We start from the raw sequence: 27295 nt of genomic DNA on the forward strand, positions 1-27295 counted from the left end.
AGGCACCGCCGAGAGCCGCTTCCGCCCGCCTCCAGTCACGTGACGCGCGGCCCTTACGGAGAGCCGATGGGGACACGCAAGCCGCGTTTGGCGGCTGACGCGCGGAGCGCGGTGCGGTGCCGCGGTCCCTGACGCCCTCCCGGCCGGGCCGGGCCGGCAGCGCTACCCGGCCTCCTTCCGCCGTACGGGTGAGTACGGACCGCCGGGGCCTGGCGGCAGCGGCCCCAGTTCCGCTCGGAGGGCTCGGCCTGCCCGCGGGGCCGCAGCCGGCCCTTCGCCGCGCTCGCAGCCCGAGCCCCTTCAGCCCGTGTATTCCCCGCTCCCCGCGGCCGCGCGTCCGCTCAGCCCCGGCCCCCTCAGGGCCCGTCCCGCCCGCCAGCACCGGCTCCGGGCTGCCAGCGCTGCCCCCGGCCCGGCCCGGCCCCTCGGGCTGTGCCCCGCGGCCCGGCCCGGTGCCGGGGTCGCTGCCGGGTCGCCTGGGAGCGTTCGGTAGCCGGACAGGGCACAGCCTGTGCCGGGGCTCCGCCTGCCCGGGACACCGGGGCCGCGAGCTCCCCAATTGCCCCGGACGTTATCGGCTGAGCCGCCCTGACCCCCCATAAAGGGAAGGAAGCACCTGCACCCCCTCTATTTCCGAATGTTTTTAGTGCCGCCACAGCGCAGTGAATAGTTGGGTGTTCCAGAAAAATGGTTGCCAGAGTGATGTTTTTTTTTCTAACGTTCTCCAGCATTTTTTTTTTTCTTATTAAAAACAAAATTAAAAGTATTTTGTGTTAAAGCATTCTGCTGGAGTAAAACCAACTTGAAAGAACAGAGTCTTTAGAGGTTTGTGATCATATAGCCTTCCCGTGTGTCCCAGGTGCATTTTGTTGATGTCATCCCAGTGCTGAGGAGAGGGGCCCGTGCATTGTTTAAGTTCAGCACCTGTAACTGAGCTCTGCAGAGCGGCTTTCAGCGTTTAGCCTGGCCCTGGTGCTCCTTTCCCTCAGATTGTTCCATTTGTGCTTTTTTTAGGTCCCGGTCTCTCTGGTCTGTATTCAGTTACAGCGCCCCAGAATAAGGGCTTTTGGGTCCTTAATTCACATCCTCAACTTTGCTCTGAGTCTTCCTCTTCCCCCTTTTCCTCGTCCAAGGATAACTAGGTGTTTACCAAGGGAACACTTTGTATCTTATGTGCATGTGAACAGAGGATCTGTGAAGTAGCCACATCAGGAACAAACAGTAATGGAGTGGAGAAGCTACAGTCTGGTGTGGGTTGTAAAACCTCTCTGAGCTCCGTGCTGCCAGAGCTATACTGTTACCAGAGCTCATCTTGTATCTGGGGCTCCACACTGTACAGAGCATTCCCAGTTGCAGCACAGATATGGCCAATGCCTGATTATGGCCAGAATGCTGCCAAACAGTCGTCCCTCACATTGGTATGCATTGCTTCAGCCTCATCTCTTCTGTTCTTGTTTAGGAGAAGGAGGTTCTTCTGTGCCTTTCTGAACATGTAGTTCACTATTAATAACCTTTTTTTTTCCTCTCTTGCTTTATCATCCTCTGGATTTCTCCTTGCTTATTTTCTTTCATTAAATGCTGTTGATGCTCATTTGCACATCAGCCATTTTCTATTTATCCTGTATTTGTGATTGGATTTTTATTGTCTTATCATTCTCAGACTTCTATTATCATGCCTTTTTAAGAGGTACTTAGTTCTGTAAATATCAATTTTTAAATCCTCAGTCTCCTGATTTATTATTAATGCTTTCTATAAATGCTTTGTATAACAAGGACATTGCAGAAAACATAACTTTGTTTTGTTCAGAAGCTTTGTTAAGATGTTTTATTTGTTGCTGAGATCTCATTGTTTCTGTTCTGCTGGTCTCCTGTAAAAAGGGGTAAAATTTGAAATCACTTTGACAGCAAATCCAGTTCTCCAGTTCTCTGGCACAAAGTAGATGAGAGTAGGAAGATATTGAGGTTTTGCATCTGTAGGGCCTTGGCAAGCACTGCTAAACCCACACAGTGCTATTTAGTTTATAAATACTTTCTGCTGCTGTCTGGCTTTGTGTAGGTTTTGCCTTGCAGCTGGAAAGCAGTTGTTGTGCAAGCAGACCTGTGTCCAAAAGCCTCACTGAGCTGTGGTGGAAACACTGCTGCAGGGCAGGGATGCTTGATCACTAAACTTGGAGCCAGCCAGGTGTTTCCACATGAGAGTGAAGCAGGGAAACACCTTTGGTCACATGTGAGCAATAAGTGTGCCTAAAGCTGCTGCCAGTTGATACTCTGGGTTCTGTAATTTCTTAAAATTTGGTCTCTCTGTTGACATTATGATTTTTATGAGATTGGGAAATGCTTCACTGATCACAGACAGTGTTTAAAATGAAAAGCACCTTTTGGAATTTAGAAATTTCAGATGGCTGTGTATTTTGTTCATGTCACTAGCTGATCAAGCCAATGTCTTGCAAGAGGTGCAAATCTAGTCTGTAAAATCAAAAGGCAGGGATGAAAAAACTCCATGTGAAAGGGTTAACGTTTTGGAAGTGACAGATGCTTAAGCACCTCTTGAACTGCTATAAAGTGTTTATTCCTAATTAAATGGGTTGTTTCACTTTCTTTCACTTGATAAAAACTGTGATAATTAATACAGGTGGATTAAATGTGCAGCACTTCAAGTATTTCCTTTAAAACCATTTTTTTTAAAGTTTACATAGACCTTTTTTAAGTTTACACAGTGATCTTTAGCCTGCTCCCTGATCACCTGTTCTCCTACTGTGCTACAGTGACACTTGGAGATTATTGAGATGCTTTATTTGATCTGTGATAGGGAGCCTTGCAAGTAAGATGAGACTTGCAAATAATAATGAGACTCGCAGGATGGACTGCCAGGTGATCACAGTGTGTATGCAGTCATGTGTTACACAGTCCAGATCCTTCTCTGTGCTTCTGTCCATGGCCTGGGGGTTCTTCAAGGTTTTACTGGTAAATGTGGAAGAACTGCTGGTGTGGGATGGTGGGGGGGAGGGCTTGGGCTGGCTCACCTGCCTGGGGCTGCTCTGCACTGAGGCCTCTGCCTTCTGCACGTTCAGCTCTGCAGCGCACACACAGCGACAGACGTGGCCTTGAGCCAAAAATAGTAAAGGATTGTAGCTGCAATTTTAGTGGCAAACCCTGCCTTTTTGCCAGGATGGGTTACTTCATTCGGGGACCTACTTAAGCAACACCACTCATAGATTTTGTGCTAGACTTAGCCATGCTTTGCATAGGCAGGTTTGCCAATGTAAGCTATATTTACATGTTGTGTGTGTGTGTATATGTCTAGAAACTTTGTTTTCATATTCAAACCCTAAAAAAACATCATTGCAATGTGAGCTGCTGACAAGCTCCCCAGCTGTTGCCTGGATAAAAAGTTTCCCACAATCAGTTCTTGCAGCTCAGTGTTTCCTCTGGGAGCCCCTTTCCAGCCCCCTCCAAATGCAGCTTCAGGGTGTCTGGTAACTAAGCTCACAGCCATTATCTGGGTCTGAGCCATCAGCAAGGTGCACTGACCACTGCCCAGGTAATCAGCTCCTCCCAGCTGTCTGAGGTCCCTTTCCAGCCACCCCCAGGCACAGCTCTAGGATTTCTTTTTCTCTCAACCCTAAATCTAACTTCAGACTCCCAGTTACCTTGGTCTTTGACACAATCCCAGCAATTGCATTGGTAAGTCTCTCGCGGCCCAGTTTCTAGGGAACTCATCCACTGCTTCATTGGAAATTCCACTGCTTTTCTAGGAAAATGTACATACAAAGGATTGGCAAATGCTTTTAAGTTTAAATAAAGTATTATTCTCTCTCCTCCTCATCTTGTATCAGTTCCACAACAGTAAGATGTTAATTTAGAGAAAAATATAGAAGTGAGAAGTTTAAAGAATTGCTGCACTTGGGAAGGGTTATGAATATTCTCAGTTTTCAAGCTGATTTGACAGGCTGTTGATAAGGAACTTTGTCCTTGTAAGATCTGGGTGACTGACAGTGAGCAGGAGGCTCCTGCCCAGGCTGAGTCCTTTCTGTCTTCCTTTGCCTCAACAATGCAGTTTTGTGAGACTTCAGCCATTTTCTCAACCACAAGTATGCTGGATTTCTGTAAATGCAAATCAGTAATTTAGATTTCTCACCAATCCTGAATAGATTTCTTACCAATCCTACCGATTCTTTGATGTGTTTGTTTATGTTTCTATTTCTGTCAGCCAGTGCAGGAATAGTACCTTACCTGCAGAATTTCCAGGTTGGTTTGTTTTTGTTTTTTATTGGTCATGGCTCAGTTTGAGAACCCTCAATTTGAGCATTGTCTACAGTATCACTTTGTTCTTCTTTCATTGCCTGCACCTCCCAGCACTTTGTGACTACACCTCCTATGAATTTCACTGTGCAGTTTGCTCCTTTAAATGAAACTCTTCAGTTATGATCTCCCACTTCCCTGGTGCCCTGAGCACAGCACCTCCTGCCCCCCCTCCTGCTGGGTGCGTGTCCCTGTGTGAGTGCTGGGTTGCCTTGCAGGATGAGCGGGGCGGCGTTCCCGTCGCCGGCTGCCGAGATGGCCGAGATGAACCGGCTGCAGTACGAGATGGAATACACCGAGGGCATCAGCCAGCGCATGAGGGTCCCCGAGAAGCTCAAGGTGGCTCCTCAAAACTCTGACCTGGACAAGAGCAGCCTGGAAGGATTCCCAAATGCCAGTGTAACCATGCAGGTTCCAGAGCGGATTGTAGTGGCAGGTATGTCTGCATCGCACTCAGGTGAAAACTTGAATTAGTTCCCTTGATTTCTGGATGGAAAAAATAAATACTGATATATAAATAATAAATAATAAATTATATATATATATAATTTATATTTTATATATATATGATATATATATATATATATATATATATATATATATATATAAATGATATGTCCTTTTTGAAAGAATAACTGCTTTCTGGTGTTTAAATAGTTAAAGCTCTTTAACTTGGGAATTTTTTTAAGGTCTGAAAATGTTTCATGAATAGTTTTGGTGTAGCTTATAATGGAGACAGTGATGAATTAATTATGAACAGAAGGTTTAATCGCTGATGTTTCATCTTACTATGCTATTTTTGGAGAAAAAATTACTGTTTATTGATTTACACCCGATTTTTAGTAATTAACTGTAAGCTAAAGTAACTGTAACAAATTTTGGGGATGGACTTTATATTTGTCATGCAAAACATATTTGATTTTAATCAGAGTGCTAATTTTGTTGATAATCTGTCTATTATGAGTGGACTCTATCAATGTTAGCTTAGTATTTGTGGTCATGGGCTTTACAGTGACATATCCAGACCTGATGAAAGTCTAACAAGTTTGCAATATGTGTGACATGCATATATTTTATGCTTTGATGTCCCCAGTCAAAAACACTGATAGGACTGTGTCTTGAGTTCTCTCACTTGCATAACAGTTTATGTGGTTCAGGGTTACTCAAGATCATTGTCCTCAGAGAAGCTGCTCAAATAAGTGTCAATGTGGTCTTTATGAGCACTTCAAGAGTAGTTTTTAACATACAAGAAGGTTAAAGAAGGTTATACTTCATCATTTGGCACAGGTAGGAGAAGTTACTGCTGTGATGTCCTTTTGAACTTTAGGCACAGGCCTTCAGGCCTCAGAACAATTTGCTTTCTGTTGACAATTGATGTTCTTGCAGGTAATAGTGAAGACATTCCATTTTCCAGACCAGCAGACCTTGACATTCTTCAGTCTACTCCATTCAAACCACTGGCATTGAAAACTCCTCCCCGTGTTATTTCTCTTAGTGATCGACCGCTAGATTTTTTGGATCTAGAAAAACCTCCACAGCAGACACCTCAAAGTGAAGAGGCCAGTACTTATTTTGCTTTTTCCTTAGATGAGAAGCATTCTGCTAAAGAAAGTGAAATGACCAATGATTTCTCTACTGTAGTGCAGATCAACCTGCTGCTGACATATGTTGGGAAAATACAAAAATATTTTTATTAGCACTATAGTAGTTCTGTTTAGACTTTGAAGTGGCAGATGGCTGGAATTGCCATGCTCAGCAAGCTTACTCACTACTTACAAAAATAAGATCATAATTAGAACTACTCAAAATAATTCTAACAAAAAAATCCTTATGATGAAGAGAAAGCTGTAAGGTTTTTTTGTTTATAAAGTATCAGAAAAATGTAAGATTCTTGTATATAGTTATACATTATAATGTATGTGGTTAATTTCTGGGCTTAGGACTTCATAGCCAGATGATATAACACCACACAGAGTTGCTGAGTTTTAACAAAACTCTAAGAAAACAACTTCAAATAATGGTATAGCATTGGCATCCATGTGAACAATGGGCAACTGACACTTTAAAAACAGAAAATTATTTATGAAGCTGCATATTCTATAGGCTTTTAAAATAGAATAGAAATATATTTATCTCTGGTGGTGGGAAGTAATCCCAGAATGGGTAAGACTGGAAGGGACCACTGGAGTTGATATAGTCCAGCCTCCCTCAGCAGGGTCATCCTAGAGCATGTTACTCAGGATTGTGTCCAGGGGGCTTTGAGTATCTCCAGAGAACATTGGAAATTCTGTTGGTTTGTAACTATGACATCAGGTCACACGGATAGTGCAACCCTGCTGTTACCTAAGTGTGGAGCTTGATTTTACATGTACCAGCATCACATCTGTCATCAGCTGTTTTTCCCCTAATCCCTGTGAAACCCCTGGAAATGTGCCTGTGTGTCTGAGGGCAGATGTGGGTGACAGGCCTGCAGAGCACAGAGCTGTGTCCTGGGACTCTCTGGCTTTGATGTCTCCTTTGCTGCCGTGCTGCAGGTGCGCGCCGTGGGAAGGCTGAAGCGAGAGCGCTCCATGAGCGAGAACGCCGCGCGGCAGAACGGGCAGCTGGCCCGCAACGACTCCATGTGAGTGCAGCCCCTGCAGGGCCTCTGCTGCACCTCTGGGACACCCACCCTCCTTCCTGACCTCCTCCTTACTGCTTCTCCCAACTAATGTTTTCTATGTTGTGGCAAGAACACCATTTTAACTATTAGAACACCAGTCTTTTTCTTTTCCCCCATGGGTTTTGTTTAGGGAGGTGACTTCTTGCAGGGGATGGGTGGAAGTGTTTGTGGCTCACAGTTGGTTTCACCACTTACCAGGAATTGTTATTTCAGGAGATTTTTCAGTTTCTGAGTTGGTACAATATTTTCCCCCCTGAATTTTCAGGAAATGGCATTCTTTGTGCATCAAAATGTTCCCAATTCTCCCACTGTTAATATTATAATGATTTTCATTCATTGGAGAAGAAATATTTTTATTTCCTCATAAATATTAGAATAAGTATTTTTTCTATGGTGTCACTGTACTTCATGTATTGGAATCTGTGAGAATATGCATCTTAATCTTTTCTGACCAAAATGGCAAGGAGCACTTAGAATTGGAAACTTCATCCATTGTTACTATCCAAAGTTTCAGTTCTGAACACATAGATGTCTGTACATTTTTATTAGATATGATAGTCTTGGATTAATCATGCCTTATTCTGAGTGACAGCATCTTTCCACCTGGAAATAACTGGTTTTGCAATATAACACTTAGGAATCTTTTATGTATGAATTTTAATACAGCTGCCATAAGGAATACTTGCCTTAGAAAAGGCTTTAAATTTAAGATTTGAAAGATGGGATTCATCTGTCCCAATGTAGACTGTATAACAATATTGCTAGATCACTATCAAACTTAATTTTCAGTAACTAGAGGGAAATAAGTGCATAGCCTACTTAGGGTCTACCTATTTTTAGTCTGAAGTAGATCAAGTGAAGTATGCCCTAGAAATGCCTCTTCTATTGACATCAGGGGCACTGGGAGGTACTACTGTGTGTACCACATATCTGTCCACCTGTTAATTTGGCTAAAATGAAATGTACTCTGATGCATGTTACACTTCTCCTTCTCTTCCAGATATTTGTGGAAATATTGTTTCATATCTTCCCCTTCTTATTTGATGAGACTTTGGGTTCACACAAGTTTATAGATTGCATATGTCTAGGTGCTCAGGTCTGCAGAGTCACACACATTTACTGAGCTGGCAAAACTCAGATTCCCATCTTTAAGTGCCTGACCAGCTCAGTCTCTGGGTGTTCTATCATCCTCCTCAGTGTCCAAGCTCCCTGTGGTGTCACTTACCCAGTAATGTCCTACTGGACTGGACACACTATAATGTCACTTCAGAGTGGCTTTCTCTTGCCCATCTGGCAGTTTGGACATGGTACCTGCTGGAGTACCATGGTCTTCATGTGATGGGAGCTTCCTGTGGAAATATTTCTGCCTTTGATGCTGCCAGCTCTGCTTTGCCAGTCTTTGATGTATTGCACTTAAAAGGAAAAAACAGTTGGTAAAGAAATTCTTGCAATCTCTTGAAATTGCTTTACACTTGATCCCTGTGTTAGTTTAGTTTTCCAGAAGTCATGGGCCATGCCAGCCACCTGAGAAAACAGTAAGATCAGCTCTGCCTGTAGTTGCTGTCAGATTTCTCACATATCTGGACTTCTTGAATCTGAAAATCCTAAATCTGTAAAACTTGCTGTCCTGTGCTTTGCTGTCACTCAGTAGTTATATATAGAATTACTGGGTTGACATGGCCTGAATGTTATTTGCTGTCACAGTATTTTAATCTTCTATCAATCCTTCAGAGGCTTAGCCATACAATGAGCACCTGGAATCCTGTAAATTTAAAAAGCCTGTGATGAAGGAACATATGACTGGCAGCTGGCATGACTCAGTTGATCATTTACAAAAGCCAGGAAATTATTACACACCTGGAGATCAGTTTTCCTCTCTTGATACCCACGCTAGTGCTTGGTAAGGTCTGCCATATAAATCATAGCTCCAATGCCAAGCACCTTCTATTGTATCTTTTTGATTGATCCAGGATCTCTTCTCTTGCTTGTAAGATAAATAACAGCTTGATGATATTGAGCCTTCGCATCTGTATTCTCTACTGCCCATGTGGAAGATATCCTTCTTCATTGCAGTATTCTGCACTTCTGACCTGCAGATAATGTATTTTAGTAGGACTTCATTTTTCTCTTGTCCTCCCAGGTGCCTGTTTTCTTATGACAGAAGTTATGTTATGTGTCTAATGCTAGATCATCTGCTTTGAAATCACAGTTTCTTTTTCTGTCACAATTGCTTCTTCTGATTCAATATGATCCAAAGAAAGAAATCACTTTGAACATACTCTGGCATTCTGATGCTGGGTCTGACATTTCTCTCTCATCCAGGTTTTGTCACTCTCCAAGTGGAGAATGTGACTCTGTACCTGGCTACTTCTCAGGAGAATGTTCTAGGAATTCAGATTGTAAAAACACCACAGTCACAGTGGAACCTGTGTGGCTCTCACAAATGCAGGAAGGCCAGGCCTTCTTGCTTGGTGGATTGGTGGAAAGGTAACATCTTGGCTCTTGTTTCCTCACAGTTTAAGCCCTTAGGACATACAGTGTAAACTGCAAAAAAAATTACAAGTTTCACGTACATCTATTCTTTGCACTACAGAAAATGCAGTTGTGCAGCTGCTGCCTCATTTATATCACCTTGGAATTCCTTTACCATCTGAAAATACTAATTTTCCAGTTAATTACAAGAATACAAGAAACTAGCTGCTGCTAAAGTTCTTATATCCAGTGTTGTTGACTGAAAAAAATAGTTTTCTTCTGCACTAACAAATGCTGTGGTGCTCTACCTTGATAAAAATCAGGTCTTTGTTTTTGTGCTTTGGTTTGGTTCACATCTTCAAATAGAAAAGGAAGTCCACGTGGGCTGCTCAGATGCTGTGATGAGGATTGAAGAGGTGCTTGGAGCACTGCCTTTTAAAACCTTTGTTTTCAAAAGATGATTACAGTTCTCAAGTTTTAGTCTAGGACACTGTTGTCCTCCTTGGACAAAATATTCAGATGTACTGTGTGAAATTCCAAGGCTTGACTTAGAAAGTGACAAAATCAAACATTCTGGAATAGATGGTGCAAGTGAGAGTTGGCTGGGCTCCCTGTCACAGTGTTCTTGACATGCACAAATAGTGGTTTCTCTTCCATTGACTTTCTCTTCTTGTCATCCAGTTGCATGCAGAGACAGTTATGAGGACTTTTTGGCAGCTGGGCTTCATTAAAGTCAGTAATTCTCTAATGCTCTTAGAAATCCTGGGACTAACAAGTACCTGCTGGTACAATAACTGTCTGTGTAGCAATAATGACAACTCTCTAAACTACAATCCCTCTTTTTCTAAGGATGCTTACTTAAGAGATTACAATTGTTATTCAAGGTGGCACAGATCAGATACTGTCCCAAGAAATAAAATGCCACGGTTCCAGTCACCTCTTTCGACTAAGGATTGCACGTAAGCCTGAACCTTCCCTGGTGTATGAAAAGCAAGAGTGTGAATAATTCTGTAGCTCTCTGCAGTACTAATATTCTGACTAAGTACCTCTAGTTTAGAATATAAAATCTGAAACAGCTACACTGAATGTGTTGTTTCTAATTTTGCTTCAGGGTTTCTCAAACTTGGCCAAATTGTTTCCTTCTGTAAAGAGCACAGGGAAAAACACCTGACAGTCAATGAAAGAGAAATAAAATTTCAAATTAACTTGTTTGACACTCTGTTCTTTGGCTAGTTTTGTATAGCTGGAGAAACAAAGCTTTTTGTTGGTCATTGCCAGCCAATACTGAATGCAAGGATTCCACATCTCTGCTGGAAGTCACGAAACCACCAAGAGTGCATGGAAAACTGGGCAACACTTAATTTTCTTTTTGTTCCAGCCTTTTCCTTTGAATAACACATCTTTCTAGAGAGTTCAATTTCACAGTTTGAGAAATTCTGTTCTTCTTGCAAGTCATGGAAGAAAAGGTGATGGTGTGCACGTCTCTCTATGTGCTTGAATTCAAAGTAACCTTAATTAGTTAAATCTGTTTACCTCTAATTTAATACTACCAGAACTGCAAGTCAGAAAAATACCTGAAATAAAGCCTGAGTACACCACAAATGCTTTGAGGAGGTTTAGGGGAGATTGCTGCTAAGCTAAAACTGCATATAGCAACATGCTACTGTACTCTTTCATAGTAATGTCTGTAATTTCATCCTGTCTGTTTTGGTTCCAAGCTCTGGAATTGACTGGTGTCTGAAACCAGGGAGGTTACAGTGGCTGGAGCTATATATAAGGAATTCTTTTCAGAGATGAGAAACAAAATTATACCTACAACTAGGACCTTTTCACTGAAAATGGAGTGGGGAAGGGGGGATAGCCACAATGTCTAATGATAAGTGCTTACATTACATATTAGAGAATTTCCTTATGGCAGAGATTTTTTTTTCTCTTATGTTATCTGGGCTGATTTGTATCAGGTAATTGCTTCATAATATTTCTTCTCCGTGGTCTCTGACATAGTCCAAAGGACTGCCAGATGCTTACAGGACAGCAATTTCAAATCCTGAAAAAGCAAAGTTTTCAGAAGAAATATTTTGCTTCTCTCTCGAACCCCCAGTCATGGCCTTTGTGCCCTTCATAGAACTATTCTTGTTTCTGTTTTTTTCTTTATTATATAACTTTGAATTTAATCAGCACATGTAACTTAATGCTAAAGAATTCTGTACAGTTTTAGTTAAAACTGGGTTTTTTGGGTTTGCTTTTATAATTTATTAGGATCTTTTTAGTATGTACAGCAATCTTTGTATGCAAAAATCATTACTATAGTATTTATACTAATACCATTCTGGACAACAGGAATTCCACAATTTTTTCTGTTTTGCAATATGTTTAAATATTATTTGCTACCTTTTTTTATTAAGTTGTCTTTCACCCTATTCTGCACATCTCTGAAGTGATGTACAGGGAAATTAGTTTTAATGCAAAATATGCTGTGATTTCAAGCCTTAACTCTTCCCTCATTTGCCTGAATCCAGCAAATCCACAAGGAGTAAAAATTCTGATAGATTCATTTTAATGGCAATATTTTGAACTTGCCCCTGCTGCTTGATATTTTTCAGTTGAATATTGGCATTTCTAGTGCAGTTCCATAGTAAAGTGTGTGGGTGTGACCACTACTATTGATTACAAAATAGAAGTCATCATAAATATAGAGAAAGGTGGATTCTACAAGTGTGGGAGAACAATAAAAGCTGTAAGGAAGCAACCAGATATTTACTGCACTGTAGTCTGTGGCAGCCTGAAAAGCTACCTGCCCTTGAGGTAACAATGACCAGTGTCAGCCTAGCCCCAGGTGCTGCAGTCTGTGGGTGTCCCTTGAAGCCCCGGATGGCTGAGCTCTGCTGTGGCAGAGGTGACATTCCTGTAACATTCTTTGATTCAGTCTGTTCAGTGAAGTTTTCTGTCCTGCTCAGTTTTGTGTTCTTGCTGCCATGTGCAGAGCAGCTCTGTTCAAAGTAAGAGTAGCCACAGAATTCTGACCCAGCTTGAGATTAGCCAAATACCAAACCAACTTCCAAGTACTCAGCATTAATGTTTTATTAAAATACCATGGTCAAAAAGATTGACATTTTAAGTCCAAAGCTGTTGTAGCAAAGCACAAGTGGCAAGGAAATGTGTTGAATTATGGGTGCTAATCTCAGAATAAAAACTAACCCAAGATTTAAAGGGTACAGTGGCTTGCACTTGGTTTGCATGTGTGTTAATATTTACATTAAATTAACACTAATTAATTCCTACTAAAAAAGCATTTCACCTCTAATAAAGTTTCCAGATTAAAAAAAAAAATCTTGCTGTGTACAGGAAAAGTGAATAAAGTCACTTTGAATGTAAAGAAACATAAGCAAATCGTAGGCAGCTTATCAAAGCTATTTTCTCTCTGATAGACAAGTTTGATATAATCCAAATGGCCATGTTTGAAGTCCAGTCCTGCATATTTTAAATAATATTTTTTGCATCATAGTCAACATGTTAGATCATGTAATTCATTGTCACTGGGATGTGAATTTTGTACTATTCTTAGAATGTGTTGCATTTTGCCTTTAAACTTGTTCATATGCAAATCAAAATACTGTCTTGATCACGGCTTCCAAAAAAAATTTTTGAAGGGGTTCTGTGTGAGATTGTCCTTATTGAAAAAGGCTTGTGTTTTGAAAAGAGATGATGTGTAGGATTTTCTTAAAATGCCAGTGCTTGTAAAAACACTCCTCTGATTGATGTCAAGTGAGGACTTGAACACTGACTGCAGCAGGTACAGATTTAGCTGTACAAGCACTTTCTAGGACTAACTTGTATAACAGATCTAAACTGTGTCCTTATTACTACCTGTGTGTGTTTCTGGTGAACATATGTAAATGCAGCTCATAATCCCCACACTACTGGAATTTGGGAGTGTTACCTTACAGTGGTGGGAGAAGGGTAAACCAAAAGCAAGCAATAAGCATTTTGGAATGGGGTCTATCTGAAAAGCTTTTTTTTTCATTTAAAATCTGACTCTAGTGTTTCTCTCTTCATTTACTATGCTTGTACAAACAGTGTGACCCCATCACTGCAACAGGCCCGTGTCTGTCCTCCCAATATGTTACCTGAAGATGGAATTAATCTTTACTCTGCTCGTGGCATTTTGTCGTTTATCCAGTCTTCCACTCGTAGGGCTTACCAGCAGGTCTTGGATGTGCTGGATGAAAACCGCAGGTGATTGGTTGTCACTGGTTCTGCCAGCTTCTGCTGCTTTGTTTTTCTTTTCTCCTTTTTAGTGGACTTTGGTTTCTGTTTACACAACAATGAGATGAAATTATTTGCTTTTGCTTTCCTTTGCTTTCAATATTCATAAGCAATTTAAATCTCCAAAATTCACATTTCAAAATGCTTCTGTTTCAAATACAGCATCGTTTTGGTTTCCTTCCAAATAAAAATCTTCATGAGGAAGGGTTAGCCTGTGGTTGCAAGGAGTTTTGCTGGTCCAAGATTATCAGTGTATTCTGCAATGAATACTTGACCCTGAGCCTGCAAATTTACAAGCCTTGTCTTCTGCTTCTCTGTTGGTGAGCAGGGGTGCAAATCAATAAGATTGGGTTGATGATGTCATGAAGCATTAAAAAATGTGCAGAAAGAGGGTAGAATATTAAAAGGCATTGTAGACTACTTGGATAATATGTCAGGACTTGAAACTGTTATGGTTTATTTTGGGAATAATTCTCTCTGTTGGCCACATGACTGATGGTGGCCACCCTGGATGCTGAGAGCAGGAAAGGCAGGGGACACGGGGGAGTTGGTTGCTCCTCTGATTTTATGGATTACCTGACACTTGGAGAGTAATGAGCCAGAACAAGCCTCATGGCAATCCCTGTGTAGTTATTTCCTTTCTCTTCAGTGGAATTTTGCTCACTTGGTGTATCCTTAGACTGTATGGATTTGGGATTTGGAAGCATTCCAAGAACAGTATGTTTAATACTACAGAAACATTCCTAAAGACTAACAATGGCAATATTCATTTACTAAAAGCAATTTCCAGGCTAGTTGTATGCCAGCACGGAAGTTCAGGTAACAATTGCACACAGCCTCCAGTGCAGGGCTAGCTCAGACCCCCAGGGCTTGCCAGGAGGTTCAATTAGTGGAAATAATTGGGAAGAACACTGGGAGGACCTGCTCATTTCTCCTGCAGCCCTTCAGTGTGGCCTGTGCTAGCAAGTTCTTTGAAATTTGCCATGTGCCTCTGCTATCTTATCTTAGCAGCACACTTACTGTGTGTAGTGTGAAGTTTAAATTATTTGCTCTCTAGTTGTTTTGGTAATGAAATGTGACTATCAAGCCAATCTTACTGTGAATGTCTGTGTGTTTGCAGTCACTTTCCAAACTGGCACCTCCTGTAGCTCACCATGTTTGCTGATCTGACAATATATAAATGCCCATATTAACATTCCTGAACTGTAAAGAACTCCAGTATTTTTGGCCTTTGTATTCTTAAACTGGGACTCAGAAAAACAAGCAAAATCAGCTGCACAGAGTCCCTTGAAATACTGTGGGTTGGGTGCTTAACTAATGAATTATTTAATCCTGTGAAATGCTAGGCTGTTAAAATTTTGATGCCTGTCTATCAACAGTTGGGCATCAGTACTTTTTTCCCCTTATCAATATTAAAATTATACAATTATAAATTTGTTTAGCCAAATTAAAGCTCCCAGATAAGAAGAAATTGTACTGTCTATAAACAGTAGCACTTAAGGATCCTGTGCCAAGAGTCCTTGTTAAAATATAGATTGGAACTGTACCCCTTTTCCCAGACTGCTGTGAAGCTAACAGGTTTTATTCCTGGCTTCTCTTATGCATGCTCTTGCCTGTGTTTTGTAGGATTCTGGAAAACAAATCCATATACATACACTTTCAACTTAGTTCAATTATCAGAAAAATTCTGGGATTCTGAATACTTGAAAAGCTGCAATTAAACTCATCCTGGTTTGAGTTAATTTTCGAGATGTTCTTATTAACCTTCCTAGAAGGAATGGGAAACCTGCTTCTAGTCACCTATGAATAAATAGGTGCTAAAATAATGAACTTTGCAATAAGGTGAAAGTGTATTCTTTGTGGCTGGGTGTTTAGACACCCACCATTACAGCTGGCGTGGGAATGTGAAATTTGGATGATCCACTTGCATGGTTGCAAAATATTATTCATTTTAAATTGCTCTAAACCTGCACTCTGTTCTTTTGCTCTGTGTAATGTGTTTTCTTTCTCCAAGCCTTACCTATTTTAACATTTTATGCTTAATACTTGAAGAGATCTTTTAAAGCTAACAAGATCTGGCTGTGTGTTACTCACTGAAAATATTTTTAACTTGTTTTATAGCTTGTCTTGTTTTTTTTCTCCCCCAAACATTTTCCAATCTACTAAAACTGCTAACGGTAGGTGCTGATGGTACTGCTGCAGATAATGAGTTATGCCTAGCTCAGCCAGCACTGCTCACATAAAGGATTATTTAAATGAGCTACAATTTAATGATCACTGTTTACTCTTGCATTTCCTTCAGCTTGGACAAGGACAATAGGTCAGTTTTGGTTTCTAGTTCTAACCATTTTTCTGTTTCAATTTCTGTGGGATGACTGTAGGACCTACCCCTAGTGTCCTTTAAAGGCTGATCTTTTATGCTGTAGGCAGCAGAAGAAAATCTGAAAACAAACCAGCCAAACAAACAAGCCCCCAAAAACCCCTATGCATTTATGCAGGAAAAAGAGACAATTTCATATCTGCATAGACTTGTTTTAAAATCTGTATTTTATCTAAACCGACTCATCTCTTGAGTCAGTACATTTTACTTAGGAGGAAAGAGTATGGCAATTTATTTCTTTTCTTTAGGATAGTCCTTTTTTAAAAAAAACACTATCCTTTTTAAATGCCAAACTTCACCCACATATTCATATCCTGAGATTTTATAAGATCATTTTCATGTTGAGAAAGTTAAAGATTGTAGAAATAAAATGGCGAGTTATGACCATCAAAGAGGGCTACATTTGACTCTGGCCTGGGGTAATGATGGTTCAGAAGGAGATGAGATTTGTCCCCCCTGGTTGTTTTCCTCCCAGACCATGTGTTTAGGGTTGATTCCTCATATGGAAGCAGCAGGAGACAGACCAGGTTCAGCTGCTCCTTGCCTTACTGCCTGTTTTCCCACTGGTATTAAATTGTATTCCTGAGCATTCCCTTCAAGTTTGAGGTTGCTGCTGTGTTTGCAGGGAGTACACATGACCTTGGTGTTATGGCTTCTTCTGATCATGCACTAATGTTTAGGATGGAATTGACAGAAGTAGCCAGAAAATTCAGAGTTCTAATGTACACTTCTTTTTTAAAGGAGGCCATGCATTTAATGTCTTGCCTGTATTATACTTGTACATTCTGTATTTGCCAAAAAAACTTACTGCTAATTTGGGGGTAAAGTTCTCAGTTATGAGGCCACTGTGATCAATGTAATCAATTCTCTGTTGATATAAAAAAAACAAGCAAGTAGAAGAGATGGGGCAATATTGTGGTATTCCTTTTGGGTCCATCTATAATGAAATAAAAAGTGACCTGTAAAGAAAAGGAAGAAATCACCTGCAGCATCTTAAGAGGCTGGCTGTGTTGGGAAGTAGGATCAAAGACTTCAGTTTGAGTTCCTGCCTTGCACAGGTCTCAGAGTGCTCTGGGTTTGTGCCTTGCTGTAGCCCTCAGCTGTCTCCAAGCCTGTGGCTTTGCTTGGGAAGGGTAATTGTGAATTAGGATTGATAAATTCTACAACAGCTGTAAAACTTTGTTTGCCAAAAGAGAGCACAGAAGCTGGATTTAGAGAGCACTTGAGACTGTTGTTCTCCTTACACAGAATCCAAATGTCCTGTGTCAGATGGTGTGGGCAGTGCCTGCTGGGTACTGGCTCTGGCATTCACATATCTGCCAGTTAGTTACAGGTGACTGAAGTTCTCAGAGAAATTCTGTGGCCTTCTCCATAGCTGCTGTTTACTCAGTTTCTTACACCATCTCAAAGTATTTAGTTGTGGCATCTGTCAGAGAAGATTTTAGACAACTGAATTATTTCTCTGGTTAGGAATAGGTTTTTTTGGATAACTTTCTGCAAGACCTTGTACATTTAGGTAAGAACATTCATACATTGCATGTATCAGAAATGGGGCTTTCTGTTTTGTAAAACAAATCATGCTGGCCTAAGTGCTAGAAAGGAGAACATTGTGGTGTGCACTTCTGGTGCTAACTAGACTAGGATGTGGTCCCAATAAATAGTTACCAGGTAGCAGAGTTTGCCAAGGCTCCTAGACCCTGATCTTTTGAAGTGAAGCTGGTGGCTGTGATATCTCCCAGCCACTGTGGCACCAAAGCTCTGCCTCCTACAGGGACCTGCTGTAAAGATTTTCATACCTAGATTGTCTTCAGTTTTATAGCCTGCAGGATATGTGGGCTAAATGCATGGTACCAGTATCTCCAGTTGGCATTGGGAAAATGAAGGAGATTGAGATTTCAGGCTCCTGCAGTTGTTGCACACCTGTGATGTGGAACCCTAATGCCTCATTACCAGAGGCACTGGAAACAAGAGTGCCAGCTTGTCAGAGGGTGCTGCTGGTGAGCTGCAATACAGCAACTTCTCCTTGCAAGATTCATGTATATTATTGCAGCAGTTAAAAAAGCTCTACCTTTTCTTCCTCCCTGCCCAGAAAAAAAAAGGGAGAAGAGCAGCACTTGTAAGGATGTTCAGGAGATGTGCTTGAAGGCTGTAGTCACTTCCTGGACAGATCTCCCTCTCTCCAGGTTATACATAGCCCTTAGGCTGCCAGCTCAGGTTTCTGAATTACATCTAGCATAGATGAATGCAGGAAATACAAATCTCCCCTTTCCCTGCAGGGAGCAGAGGGTGATTAGAAGAGCGTTTATAATTATGTCTAGTACTTTTATTGATTTCCTGTTATTGTTGGGTGAGGTGTTAGATTTGGGGGTAATTTATTTTTTTTAACCTGAAGTTCCCCATATTTATTTTTTAAGGCTAAATTTCTATTCCACCTGTTTGTCTTCTGCAAATCAAGCTTCTCCAAATCTGCTTCATCAAAAATTTGCTTATGTGTCTTAGCTGCAAAAACATTCAGTGTTGATTAAATTTGAACGAGAGAAATATGGAAGTGCAATGTACAACAAAATAAAAGAAGTTATATTGAAACATAGAGTATATCTGGAAGTATTTTGATGTTCCTTTGATCCTTGTGTTTTACATCTTATCTCTTGTTTGTCATTTCCTGTTTCTGTCTTGTGCTTTCACTCTACAAAATCCTGCTGTAGGCCAATGTTACGTGGTGGGTCAGCTGCTACCACCTCCTCTAACCCTCATCATGACAACACCAGGTAAAGAGCATTTTTTGTTAGTCACAATCCACTAATTCTAAAATTCAGATTTCTATTTCCCTCTTCTCAGCAATGTTATTTTAAAGCACAGTGCTCATTTTTATGCTGCCTCTCAGCTCTTGAGGTATTTCAGGACTTTATTCCTTCCCCATCCAAGTCACCTGCAAGATCTCAGTTGTCTGGTAGATACAATGTGCTGCAGAACTCTGCCTCAGGTGAATGTCTGAGAGGAGGCTCTTACATTACATGAGCTGTATAGTTCAAGTATTTGCTATTTCATAGAGAGCTTACTAGAAAATTTGGCCTTACCTCACCTAATTTGGAGGTGCTCTCAGCCTGTGATTGTTGGTTGTACCTGGAGGCCTCTTCACTGCCATTGTCTTGGCAGATTGACATAATTTCAGTGGAACTGGGTAAGAGATTGACACGTAATCCCATGGTCAGGATGATGGGGAAAAACAGTCCTTTCACATCCATTTTTCCTGTTTGCCTTTCAGACTTCAGTGTTTTCATGGAAGTGGAGGTTAGATTTGGGTGTAAGTAGAAACTGGATTCAAACAGATTCTTCTCTAACTCAGGAATCAGTTTCTGAAATGGTCTAAGAGCGATCTCAAGGGGGTTTTTGCTGGTAACCCTCTTGATTCAATACTTTGGAAGGTCTGGAAATTGTGGAGCAGCTGTCATACACTGTTATGTGAGTTGGGAGGGAGCCTTGTGCATCTCCTTGAAATGCTGACCCTCCCTGCCTTTCCCAGGAGAGAGTGAGGGACAGCTGTGCTTTAGATCTGGTGGAATTTTCTACTTTTTTTACCATGTACTAGTAACAAAAAAAATAGCTACAAAAACACCCTTGTCAGAAATCTCTTTGGTTTTCAGAGGGCATTCTAGAGAACTTTCAGGAAAGTGATGGGAGAACCTGCAAATGCAAAAGCAGTTTCTGCACTTAAGGGCATTCTGCAAACTCCATGAATTCTACTTATATTCTTATTAGTTTGAGATTAACTGTCATTAAATACTTAATGTTCTTTTAGGTGTATTTGTTGTTGGGAATTCAGTAACCTTGACATTATTTTGCTCCATTTAAGCTGTCTGCAGCAGTTGTACACAGGTCCTCATGAGAATGGAAGTCAGGGTGAGCTGATACTGGAAATGGAGGTTTTAAGACACAAAGTGAGAAGCTCAGGAGTAGGTGGAGGATCTGAAACTGCTTTACCTGTTTAGTAGTTGGAAATAAATCTGGCTAAGAGCTAGCACTTGTATGATCAAAATAAAAACCTGTAAAGACTTTCTGCCACTTTTGAACTGATAATAAATGTTGTTTATTTATTTAACTTGTCCTGGAGTTGGAATAATGCTCTTTCTGAATTGCTGCATTCAGAAAACTGAGAGTGCTCTGGGAGCAAACTTTCTAATGCACACAAAGTTCAGCAAGCAGTGAGTGACTGCACTGGGCTTTGTTTGCCAGATTCTCTGCCTGAAATACAGAGATTAATGTGACTGAGGTTCTTAATCTCAGTAAGTGTCCTCTTTGGATATTGAAGTAGGTACTGAGCATAAGACACTTTGCAAGTCTGGTTATTTCTACTCTGGCCAGGTCTCTTGCAGCTTTGGCACTTTAGGTCAGGCAATGTTCGTGTTTCATGAATCAGTTAACTGGAAATGGTCTTTTGAGGAACTGTGTGTTAGAAGGAGGTTTGTCTGTGTGGAGAATTTTAAGTATGGAGAGCAATCAACCTGAATTTAGTCAACCACTAACCCACTTCATATCTCTTTGTGCTTTACTCAGTTAGGATCCTATTGAAATGCAATTCTGTAACAGCTGCAAAAAGAAATTTTAATTCTTGTCTCCATCACCACCAAAATATAAATCTGCTAGAATGTTGATAAAATATGGTACTTGCTGATCTGCATGGCTGACACAGCTGAGCCCTGTCCTTCATTTGCTAGATACACTCTCTCCAGCTTTGAAACGACGCTCGAGGGAACCCCAGATGACATGACAGTCGTAGATGCTGCCTCCCTAAGAAGACAGGTATGTAAAACACAGTAGTGACAACATTAGGACAAAGCTGTAGTGGTAAAATGGGGAAGGTTTTCTCAATGACTACAAAGGTACCCCCAACAGGCAAGGCAAGGGCTCCTCTCTGTGCCCCTGCTGGACTGCCCTCACATACCATGTCCTGTTCTGGGAGTCTGCAGAATCTGATTCCGTTTCTGCTCCTAAATAATAGGGACTGCAGGATCTGATCACTACTGATTGAAGAGAGAAGGTCAAATTATCAACTGTTTAACATCCATCTGTTTGAGATACTAATTTTACATGGTTATTCAAAAGCTTCTAGAAAGTGTGGCAACTTGTAATGAAATAATAAAAGCCTTTATTTGTTTTTAGATAATCAAACTTAATCGCCGTCTCCAGCTCCTGGAAGAAGAGAACAAAGAGCGTGCTAAGAGGGAAATGATCATGTATTCCATTACTGTAGCTTTCTGGCTACTCAATAGCTGGCTTTGGTTTCGGCGCTAGACACAGCTCTCAGAAAGATTTACTAGCTGCAAACACAAACAATTTGCAAAATTCCTTGTTTGTTTCTGATTGTATGCTGTTTTATAATGAATACACTGGAAACTTCCACCACAGATAAAGGCTCTAGAATTGCAGTGTTAAAGGGACACCTTGTTCATTTATAACGTATTTAATAGATTTGCATTGCAAATGCTGCAGTATCCTCCTTTGCATGCTTCTGTGTAACATGGACCAGCCCATGGGGAATCTGCTTCATGCAATGTCAGTGCTCTCCAGGACTAACCACTGGAGGTTGTGTTGAGGAGAGAAGAGAACAAATGGAATGGGTTTGGAAAAAAAAAGAACAAAAAACAAAAGGAATACAAAGTCATTTTTATTGTTCTGTTGTTAGATGCAATTAAACAATTGCACTAGTTTTCCTTTAGTCCAAGTAGTTTGAGGTGTGCCATAATCAAGGAGTGTGTCCTGTTTCATGAGTATGTTCTTTGTTTAGGTATATGTTCAGGTTGAATAATAAAACGAATTCTTTGCTAACATGCAGATTGTCCAGAAGTGTGTAATATGTATTTTTTTTAGGTTTAATTTGGCAGATGTTTTTCTATAAATTACATTTTTAAGCAAGTTAGTTTGTGAGTGATCAAAATATTATGGAGTACAAGATTTTGGTGTAATATCTTTAATAAAACTCTCTCAAAAATGCCCAACCCCAAACCATTGTTTAATATAATTTGAAGACAATTTATTTGAGAATTTATGTGAACTATTAGTCTTTGATGTAAGTAGTTACCTCCAAAGCAGCAGGCGGGCATGTGACAGCGCAGTGCAGGCTGCCACCGCTGGGGTTGTGGCCTGGTGTCAGGCTGTGTGCGGGGGATGGGGGCCAGCCTGGGGTGCCCTGATCCCGGGGTCAGTTTAACCATCCCCCGCTCGGCCTCGGCCTGGTTTGGTCGATGCTGTCACAGGGGTGACAGCTCCCTGCAGGCTGGCGGCTCCATGGCCCTGGCACGGCTGCAGCAGCCGCAGCTCCTTCCCCGGGGCGTACAGAGCAACTCACCGTGCCCGTGTGCCCGAGACCGGCAGTGACACCTCAGCGCTGCTCCAGAGAGAGCCTTCCTTCCTCAGCACAGCGGGACCCAGAGCCCTGTGCAGGGCCCTTTGGGGGCTGTAGAGGGGCACAGCGGGGTGAAGAGCTGCTGAAGCACGGCGGCTGCAGAGAAGGAGCCGGGCTCTGTTTCAGCGCTGTCCTCGCTCCTCCCGCAGTGCAGAGCCCCAGTCCAGTGCCAGGGCTGCCCGTGCACAGTGGGACCCAGGGCGGTGCGCACGGGCCCGGGGACCGTGCCCGGGTAAGGACAGGGGACCCCGGGAGCAGCAGCATGAGAACGCCTGATGATTTTGATACAAGTACTGCGAGTGCCTGCAGGAATGCTGCTCTCAATCCGTTTCCTGTGCTGTGGAGTCAGACTGGGCTCGGTGTGTGGCTGTTGCACTGCTGAACGGGCTGCTGTTCTGCTTCCTTGGCTTCCACAGGGCTGTGGCGTTTGTTCTTTCTGAGCTTTGTTTACTGTGTTCCGTGACTACATCGGGGCGTGTGCTGTGCATGTTTTCTTACCGTGAATGTTGAAGCGTGTGCCTTTGTCTTTTAGTAAAGACGACAAAAAGGGCCAGGCCTGCTTTGCACATTTTCTGCATTTTCATGAGTTTTATACCATGACCTTTGCATTGAAGGTGTACTGTATGAACTCTGATGGTGCAAATGAGGGCTGAGAGATGTACAAAGAACTGTATAGGCGATAGTCAAAAATAAAGCTTCTTTTAAGTGCACAAAACCGGACTTTGTCTTGCACGTGGGAATGGAACTCAAAAAAAAAATTTTTAAATACCGCCACCTAAGGGACAGCGCGTGGGACACGTTCGGTGAGCGCCACAGCCCCGGGACCCGCTGCGAGCTCCGCAGGGGTCACATCACGGGGCGGCTCCGGAACCGCTGCCAGCTCCGGGCGCCCATCCCGAGGGTCTCTGCAGCTGGCGCTGCAGCTGCCCCGCTCCTGCCCTTGGCCGTGTCCCCGGGTCCAGGCGTGCCCGGCGGGGGCCGCAGAGCCCGGGCCCGGTTCCGCCGCCCCGGCCGGGAGCGCTTCCGCCCGGAAGCCGCGGGGCGGAGCCGCCCCTGCCCGCACCCGCCATGGCCGCGCGGCTGCTCCTGCGGGCGGCGCGGCCGCTCCTGGCCGGGGCCGGGCGGGGCACCGGGCTCGGCACCGCGTTCAGCACCGCGCCGCCCCCCGAAAAGAAGCGCTGGCTCCGGGCGTACCAGGAGCTGCAGCGGCTGCAGGCGCCTCCGCAGCGGCGGTGAGCGGCGGGAGAGGCGGGCGGGACTTGGAGAAGGGGTGCGACGGCCTCAAAAAGGGGAAAATCAGAACGTTTAGGCCCCGTCTGCTCACGCTTTGGAGCAGAATGGGTTGAGCTCCGCAGGTTGGCATAGTCCGGGTTGAACGGGGCAGGCAGACGGGGGTGCGGAACCGACCCCAGGGATTTAAATACTGGGTTTGGTGTTCAAGCTCAATCTCGTTTCTCGTGCCCTTTCGAAAGGCGTGGGGCGGGTAACGCGTTCCGTTCCTGAGCTGGTTCCCTTCCCGCGCCCGCAGGTCCGAGAAGCCCAACTGGGATTACCACGCGGAGATCCAGGCCTTCAGCCACCGGGTGCAGGAAAACTTCGCCCTGGACCTTCTCAAGACTGCGTTTGTTAACCCCTGCTACATCGAGAGCGAGGAGGCGAGGCGCCGGCAGCTGGGGCTGGACAAGGACGCGGTCGCTCTTCAGCTGCAGGACAACACCGGCCTTGCGGAGCGAGGGCTGCGCTTCGCCCGCGCGTACCTGGCGCGATGCTTTGAAGGCGCCTACCCAGAGTTACCTGCAAAGGGCGTAGAAGCACTGGTTAATTTTCTGACCAGTCGCGAACTTGTCTCTTATGTGGCTCAAAACCTGTCCATACAGGACCTGGCGCTCTGCAGGGATTTTCCTGCCCCTCCAGACGTGCTGCAGAGGACGTTCCTCGCTGTGATAGGAGCCCTGCTGGAAAGCAGCGGGCCCGAGAGAACCGGGATCTTTGTCAGGGTAGGTTCAATGACTGCTGGTCTGTACCTGGATGGGGAGAGATCCAGGGAGGTTGGCAGAAGTTTGACAATACCTGTAACAAGACAATTTACCGATGATATCTGGTGTGGTGGTGATCATCTGGGGTTTGGGGGTTGGGAATTTTGTTGGGGGGTTTTTCATTAAGAAGGCTGATCAAGTACATGAAATCATACACTTCTGGATTATGATGGTGATATTAATATTTGCTGAAAGTTGGTAAGGGAAAGCATTATAGTCCATGCACTATATTATCAGATAATGAAATGATTCCATGTGAGATTTCATTTATCTTCAATTTAAAAAAGCTCCATTTTATATAAACACAGATGAATTCATAGATTTTGCATGTAGGAGTGCAAGCCCCTGAAGATATTTTGTACAAAAATGTTTGATTGAAATTCAGTGGGACCAAGTAGTTTTAGCAGGTATTGTTGTTTGTCATCCTTTTCACTTATTATTAGTTTTGCCATGGGGAAGTGTTTGTTAAAATGTTTTTCCTGGTACAAGAGCATTGAGAGGTGTCTGTAAGAACAAGGAGCTCTCACAGACAAGAGAGTGATCCCAACAGGTGAAGGACCCGTGGGTTTGCACATTCCCAGGTATTGCCCCAGCTCCTCTGCTGCCACAGCTTGTCCCTCGGGCTGGAGCTGTCCCTGCTCTGGGTCTGGGGCTGACTTTGCCCCGGGCACAAGTCTGTCGGTGGCTACACCACAATCACGAGCACTGGGATGGGGCACTGAGGCAGCTTTATCATTCATTTCAGCAATTCACTGTCAGTTATTGTCTCTTCACACTGTATTTTCATTAGGAGACACCAGAATCTCAAGCCATTAATTGTAACTTCTAAATTTTCTTGTTTAGGACTTTTTTATTCCGCAGCTGATTGGAAAAGATCTGTTTGAGATCTGGGAAGTTGTAAATCCTATGGGCTTACTGCTGGAAGAACTGACCAAGAGGAATATCTCTGCTCCAGAACCAAGAATTACCAGGCAGCTGGGAGTCAGCACAGTCCTGCCAGTCTACTTTGTTGGGTTGTACTGGTTAGTGCAATATTAATCTAAAGTTAAATGGCTTTAATTGGAGGAGTGAGAAGGAGGGAAGATGGTCTTTTACTTTTCTACTCATGCTTTTTGGTCAGGTTGTTCCAGAAAAGAAATGTGATAGTAAGTTCCATATACAATGAGCCATTTAAGCATTGGCCATAGCTTGCTGTCATGATACATACACAGTCTCTGACTAAGGGCTCCAGAGGCTAAACAGGGTGCACCAAAGGGCCTGGGTGTGTTCTGAGTGATCTGACACAGGAACTTTGGGAACAGCATAACTGCATGGCTTTGGATGGACCACAGCTGTATCCAGGGCTTAGGCAAGCATAAAGAGACATCAGGGGAGTGAGTTGGAGAGAGACTCATTAAGTTCCAGAGAAGCTTTTAAGTTTGAAAATCAGCAGCGCTGTAAACTGGCCCATAGGAGTGTCTGTGTCCAGGCTCTTAGGAAGTGCCAGCTGTCCCTGGTGCATTTGTGTCAGGTGTGGTCAGTGCCCAGCAGTGACAGTGCTCCTGTGGGGCAGGACAGAATCCACATCACTGCTGCTCTCCTAAAGGAGCTGCAGATGAACACATGCCTTGACTTGTTCTGCTTTACCCTGCTTTGGTTTCTGTCCCCTATAAAATGTATCTTATAAAAAAGAAGGGAACTTTGATTGTTTCTCTTCAGGAATCCCTGGTGTCCCTTCATGAACTGTTAAACAGACATGAGCACATAATTCACAACAGAGAGAGCTTCTCAGTCCTTTTGAAGCAGTTTGAAATACTTCCTTACCAGGGGAGGAGAAAAGACAAAAGCACTTCAGTTCCTGTTTAAGCTAACCAGGGTAACAAATTTGCGTATTTTTATCAGGGCTGACAAATTGAATGCTGTAAAGAATCAGTGCTGTGTTAGGAACCTAAATGAACAGTGGTGTTCTCCCAGGAAATGGACACATTTCTGATCTGAGTTTCCATTACTGAATATACAATTTCTTACCTTTGCAGGAAAGACCAACAGAAATGTTTCCATTGTGTGTATATAAAAGTCAGTGTTCACAGACATTGGAGAAAAACCAATCTATTTTATTGACAGTACACAGCAGTGCTCAGGGTTTTATGATGGAAACTTTGGTTTTTCATGGTTGTAACTTTGGTTTTCTTCCCCAAGTGATAAGAAGATGTTAGCTGAAGGCCCTGGTGAAACACTGCTGGCTGCAGAGGAGGAGGCTGCACGAGTGGCACTGCGGAAGCTCTATGGGTACACAGAGAACAGGAGACCTTGGGATTACTCCAAACCCAAACAAGAATTGGCAGCTGAAAAGGAAACAAACAAGGAAAAGGCAATCAGCAGTAACTAGATGCTAAAAGACATTTCTGGTGTATCTTAAAAATCAATGACTTCCATGTTGAATCTAGGTGTATTTGGAAAGGCAAAATACAGTTTGTTTTTCTGGTCTTCAGTGCGTGAAACTTCAGAGTCATGTATGGTGTTAAATAAAGTCTTTTCCTTTTGCACAATATTTAAGGTTTGCTCATTTTCCTGGATGTAAAAGAAGTGCCCTTAATCTGAATTTTTGCCTTTTGGCTCAGAAGTTTTGCTGTGCATCACAGGAGACCATCTCTAGTGATGTTTAATAACGTGTGACAAAGTCTCACTGTACAGAAACAGCTTTCATGAATGCTTTCTCAGAGATTGTTTGGAGAGGATTTGTAATCAGCTGAGTTGAATTAACATATGTTACATCAGCCTTTGGATTGGATCTG

The 27295-nt window shown here is 42.8% G+C and overlaps 2 protein-coding genes across 8 annotated transcripts; both read left to right on the forward strand.

Annotated features, from left to right (window-relative positions):
- Positions 1–53: 53 nt before the first annotated feature.
- On the forward strand, positions 54–23200 carry MFF (mitochondrial fission factor). Of its 7 annotated transcripts, XM_058812141.1 has the most exons (9): positions 54–188; positions 4521–4738; positions 5689–5861; positions 6837–6925; positions 10321–10395; positions 13514–13672; positions 18788–18850; positions 20798–20882; positions 21243–23200. In XM_058812141.1, exons 2-9 carry the CDS (start codon positions 4522–4524, stop codon positions 21372–21374), a joined length of 993 nt encoding a protein of 330 aa, XP_058668124.1. In that variant the 5' UTR covers positions 54–188; position 4521; the 3' UTR covers positions 21375–23200. The 7 variants fall into 7 exon arrangements, with proteins under 7 accessions (XP_058668124.1, XP_058668125.1, XP_058668128.1 ...); XM_058812142.1 differs by lacking the exon at positions 18788–18850; XM_058812145.1 differs by lacking the exon at positions 13514–13672.
- A 336-nt stretch (positions 23201–23536) lies between these two features.
- Positions 23537–27051, forward strand: MRPL44 (mitochondrial ribosomal protein L44). The gene is made up of 4 exons (XM_058812414.1): positions 23537–23717; positions 24014–24482; positions 25365–25543; positions 26700–27051. The coding sequence occupies exons 1-4, from the start codon at positions 23554–23556 to the stop codon at positions 26887–26889; spliced, it is 1002 nt and encodes a 333-aa protein (XP_058668397.1). The 5' UTR covers positions 23537–23553; the 3' UTR covers positions 26890–27051.
- Positions 27052–27295: the final 244 nt, after the last annotated feature.

The sequence above is a fragment of the Ammospiza caudacuta genome, chromosome 11, assembly GCF_027887145.1.
Source record: "Ammospiza caudacuta isolate bAmmCau1 chromosome 11, bAmmCau1.pri, whole genome shotgun sequence".
In the NCBI taxonomy this organism is placed as follows: domain Eukaryota; kingdom Metazoa; phylum Chordata; class Aves; order Passeriformes; family Passerellidae; genus Ammospiza; species Ammospiza caudacuta.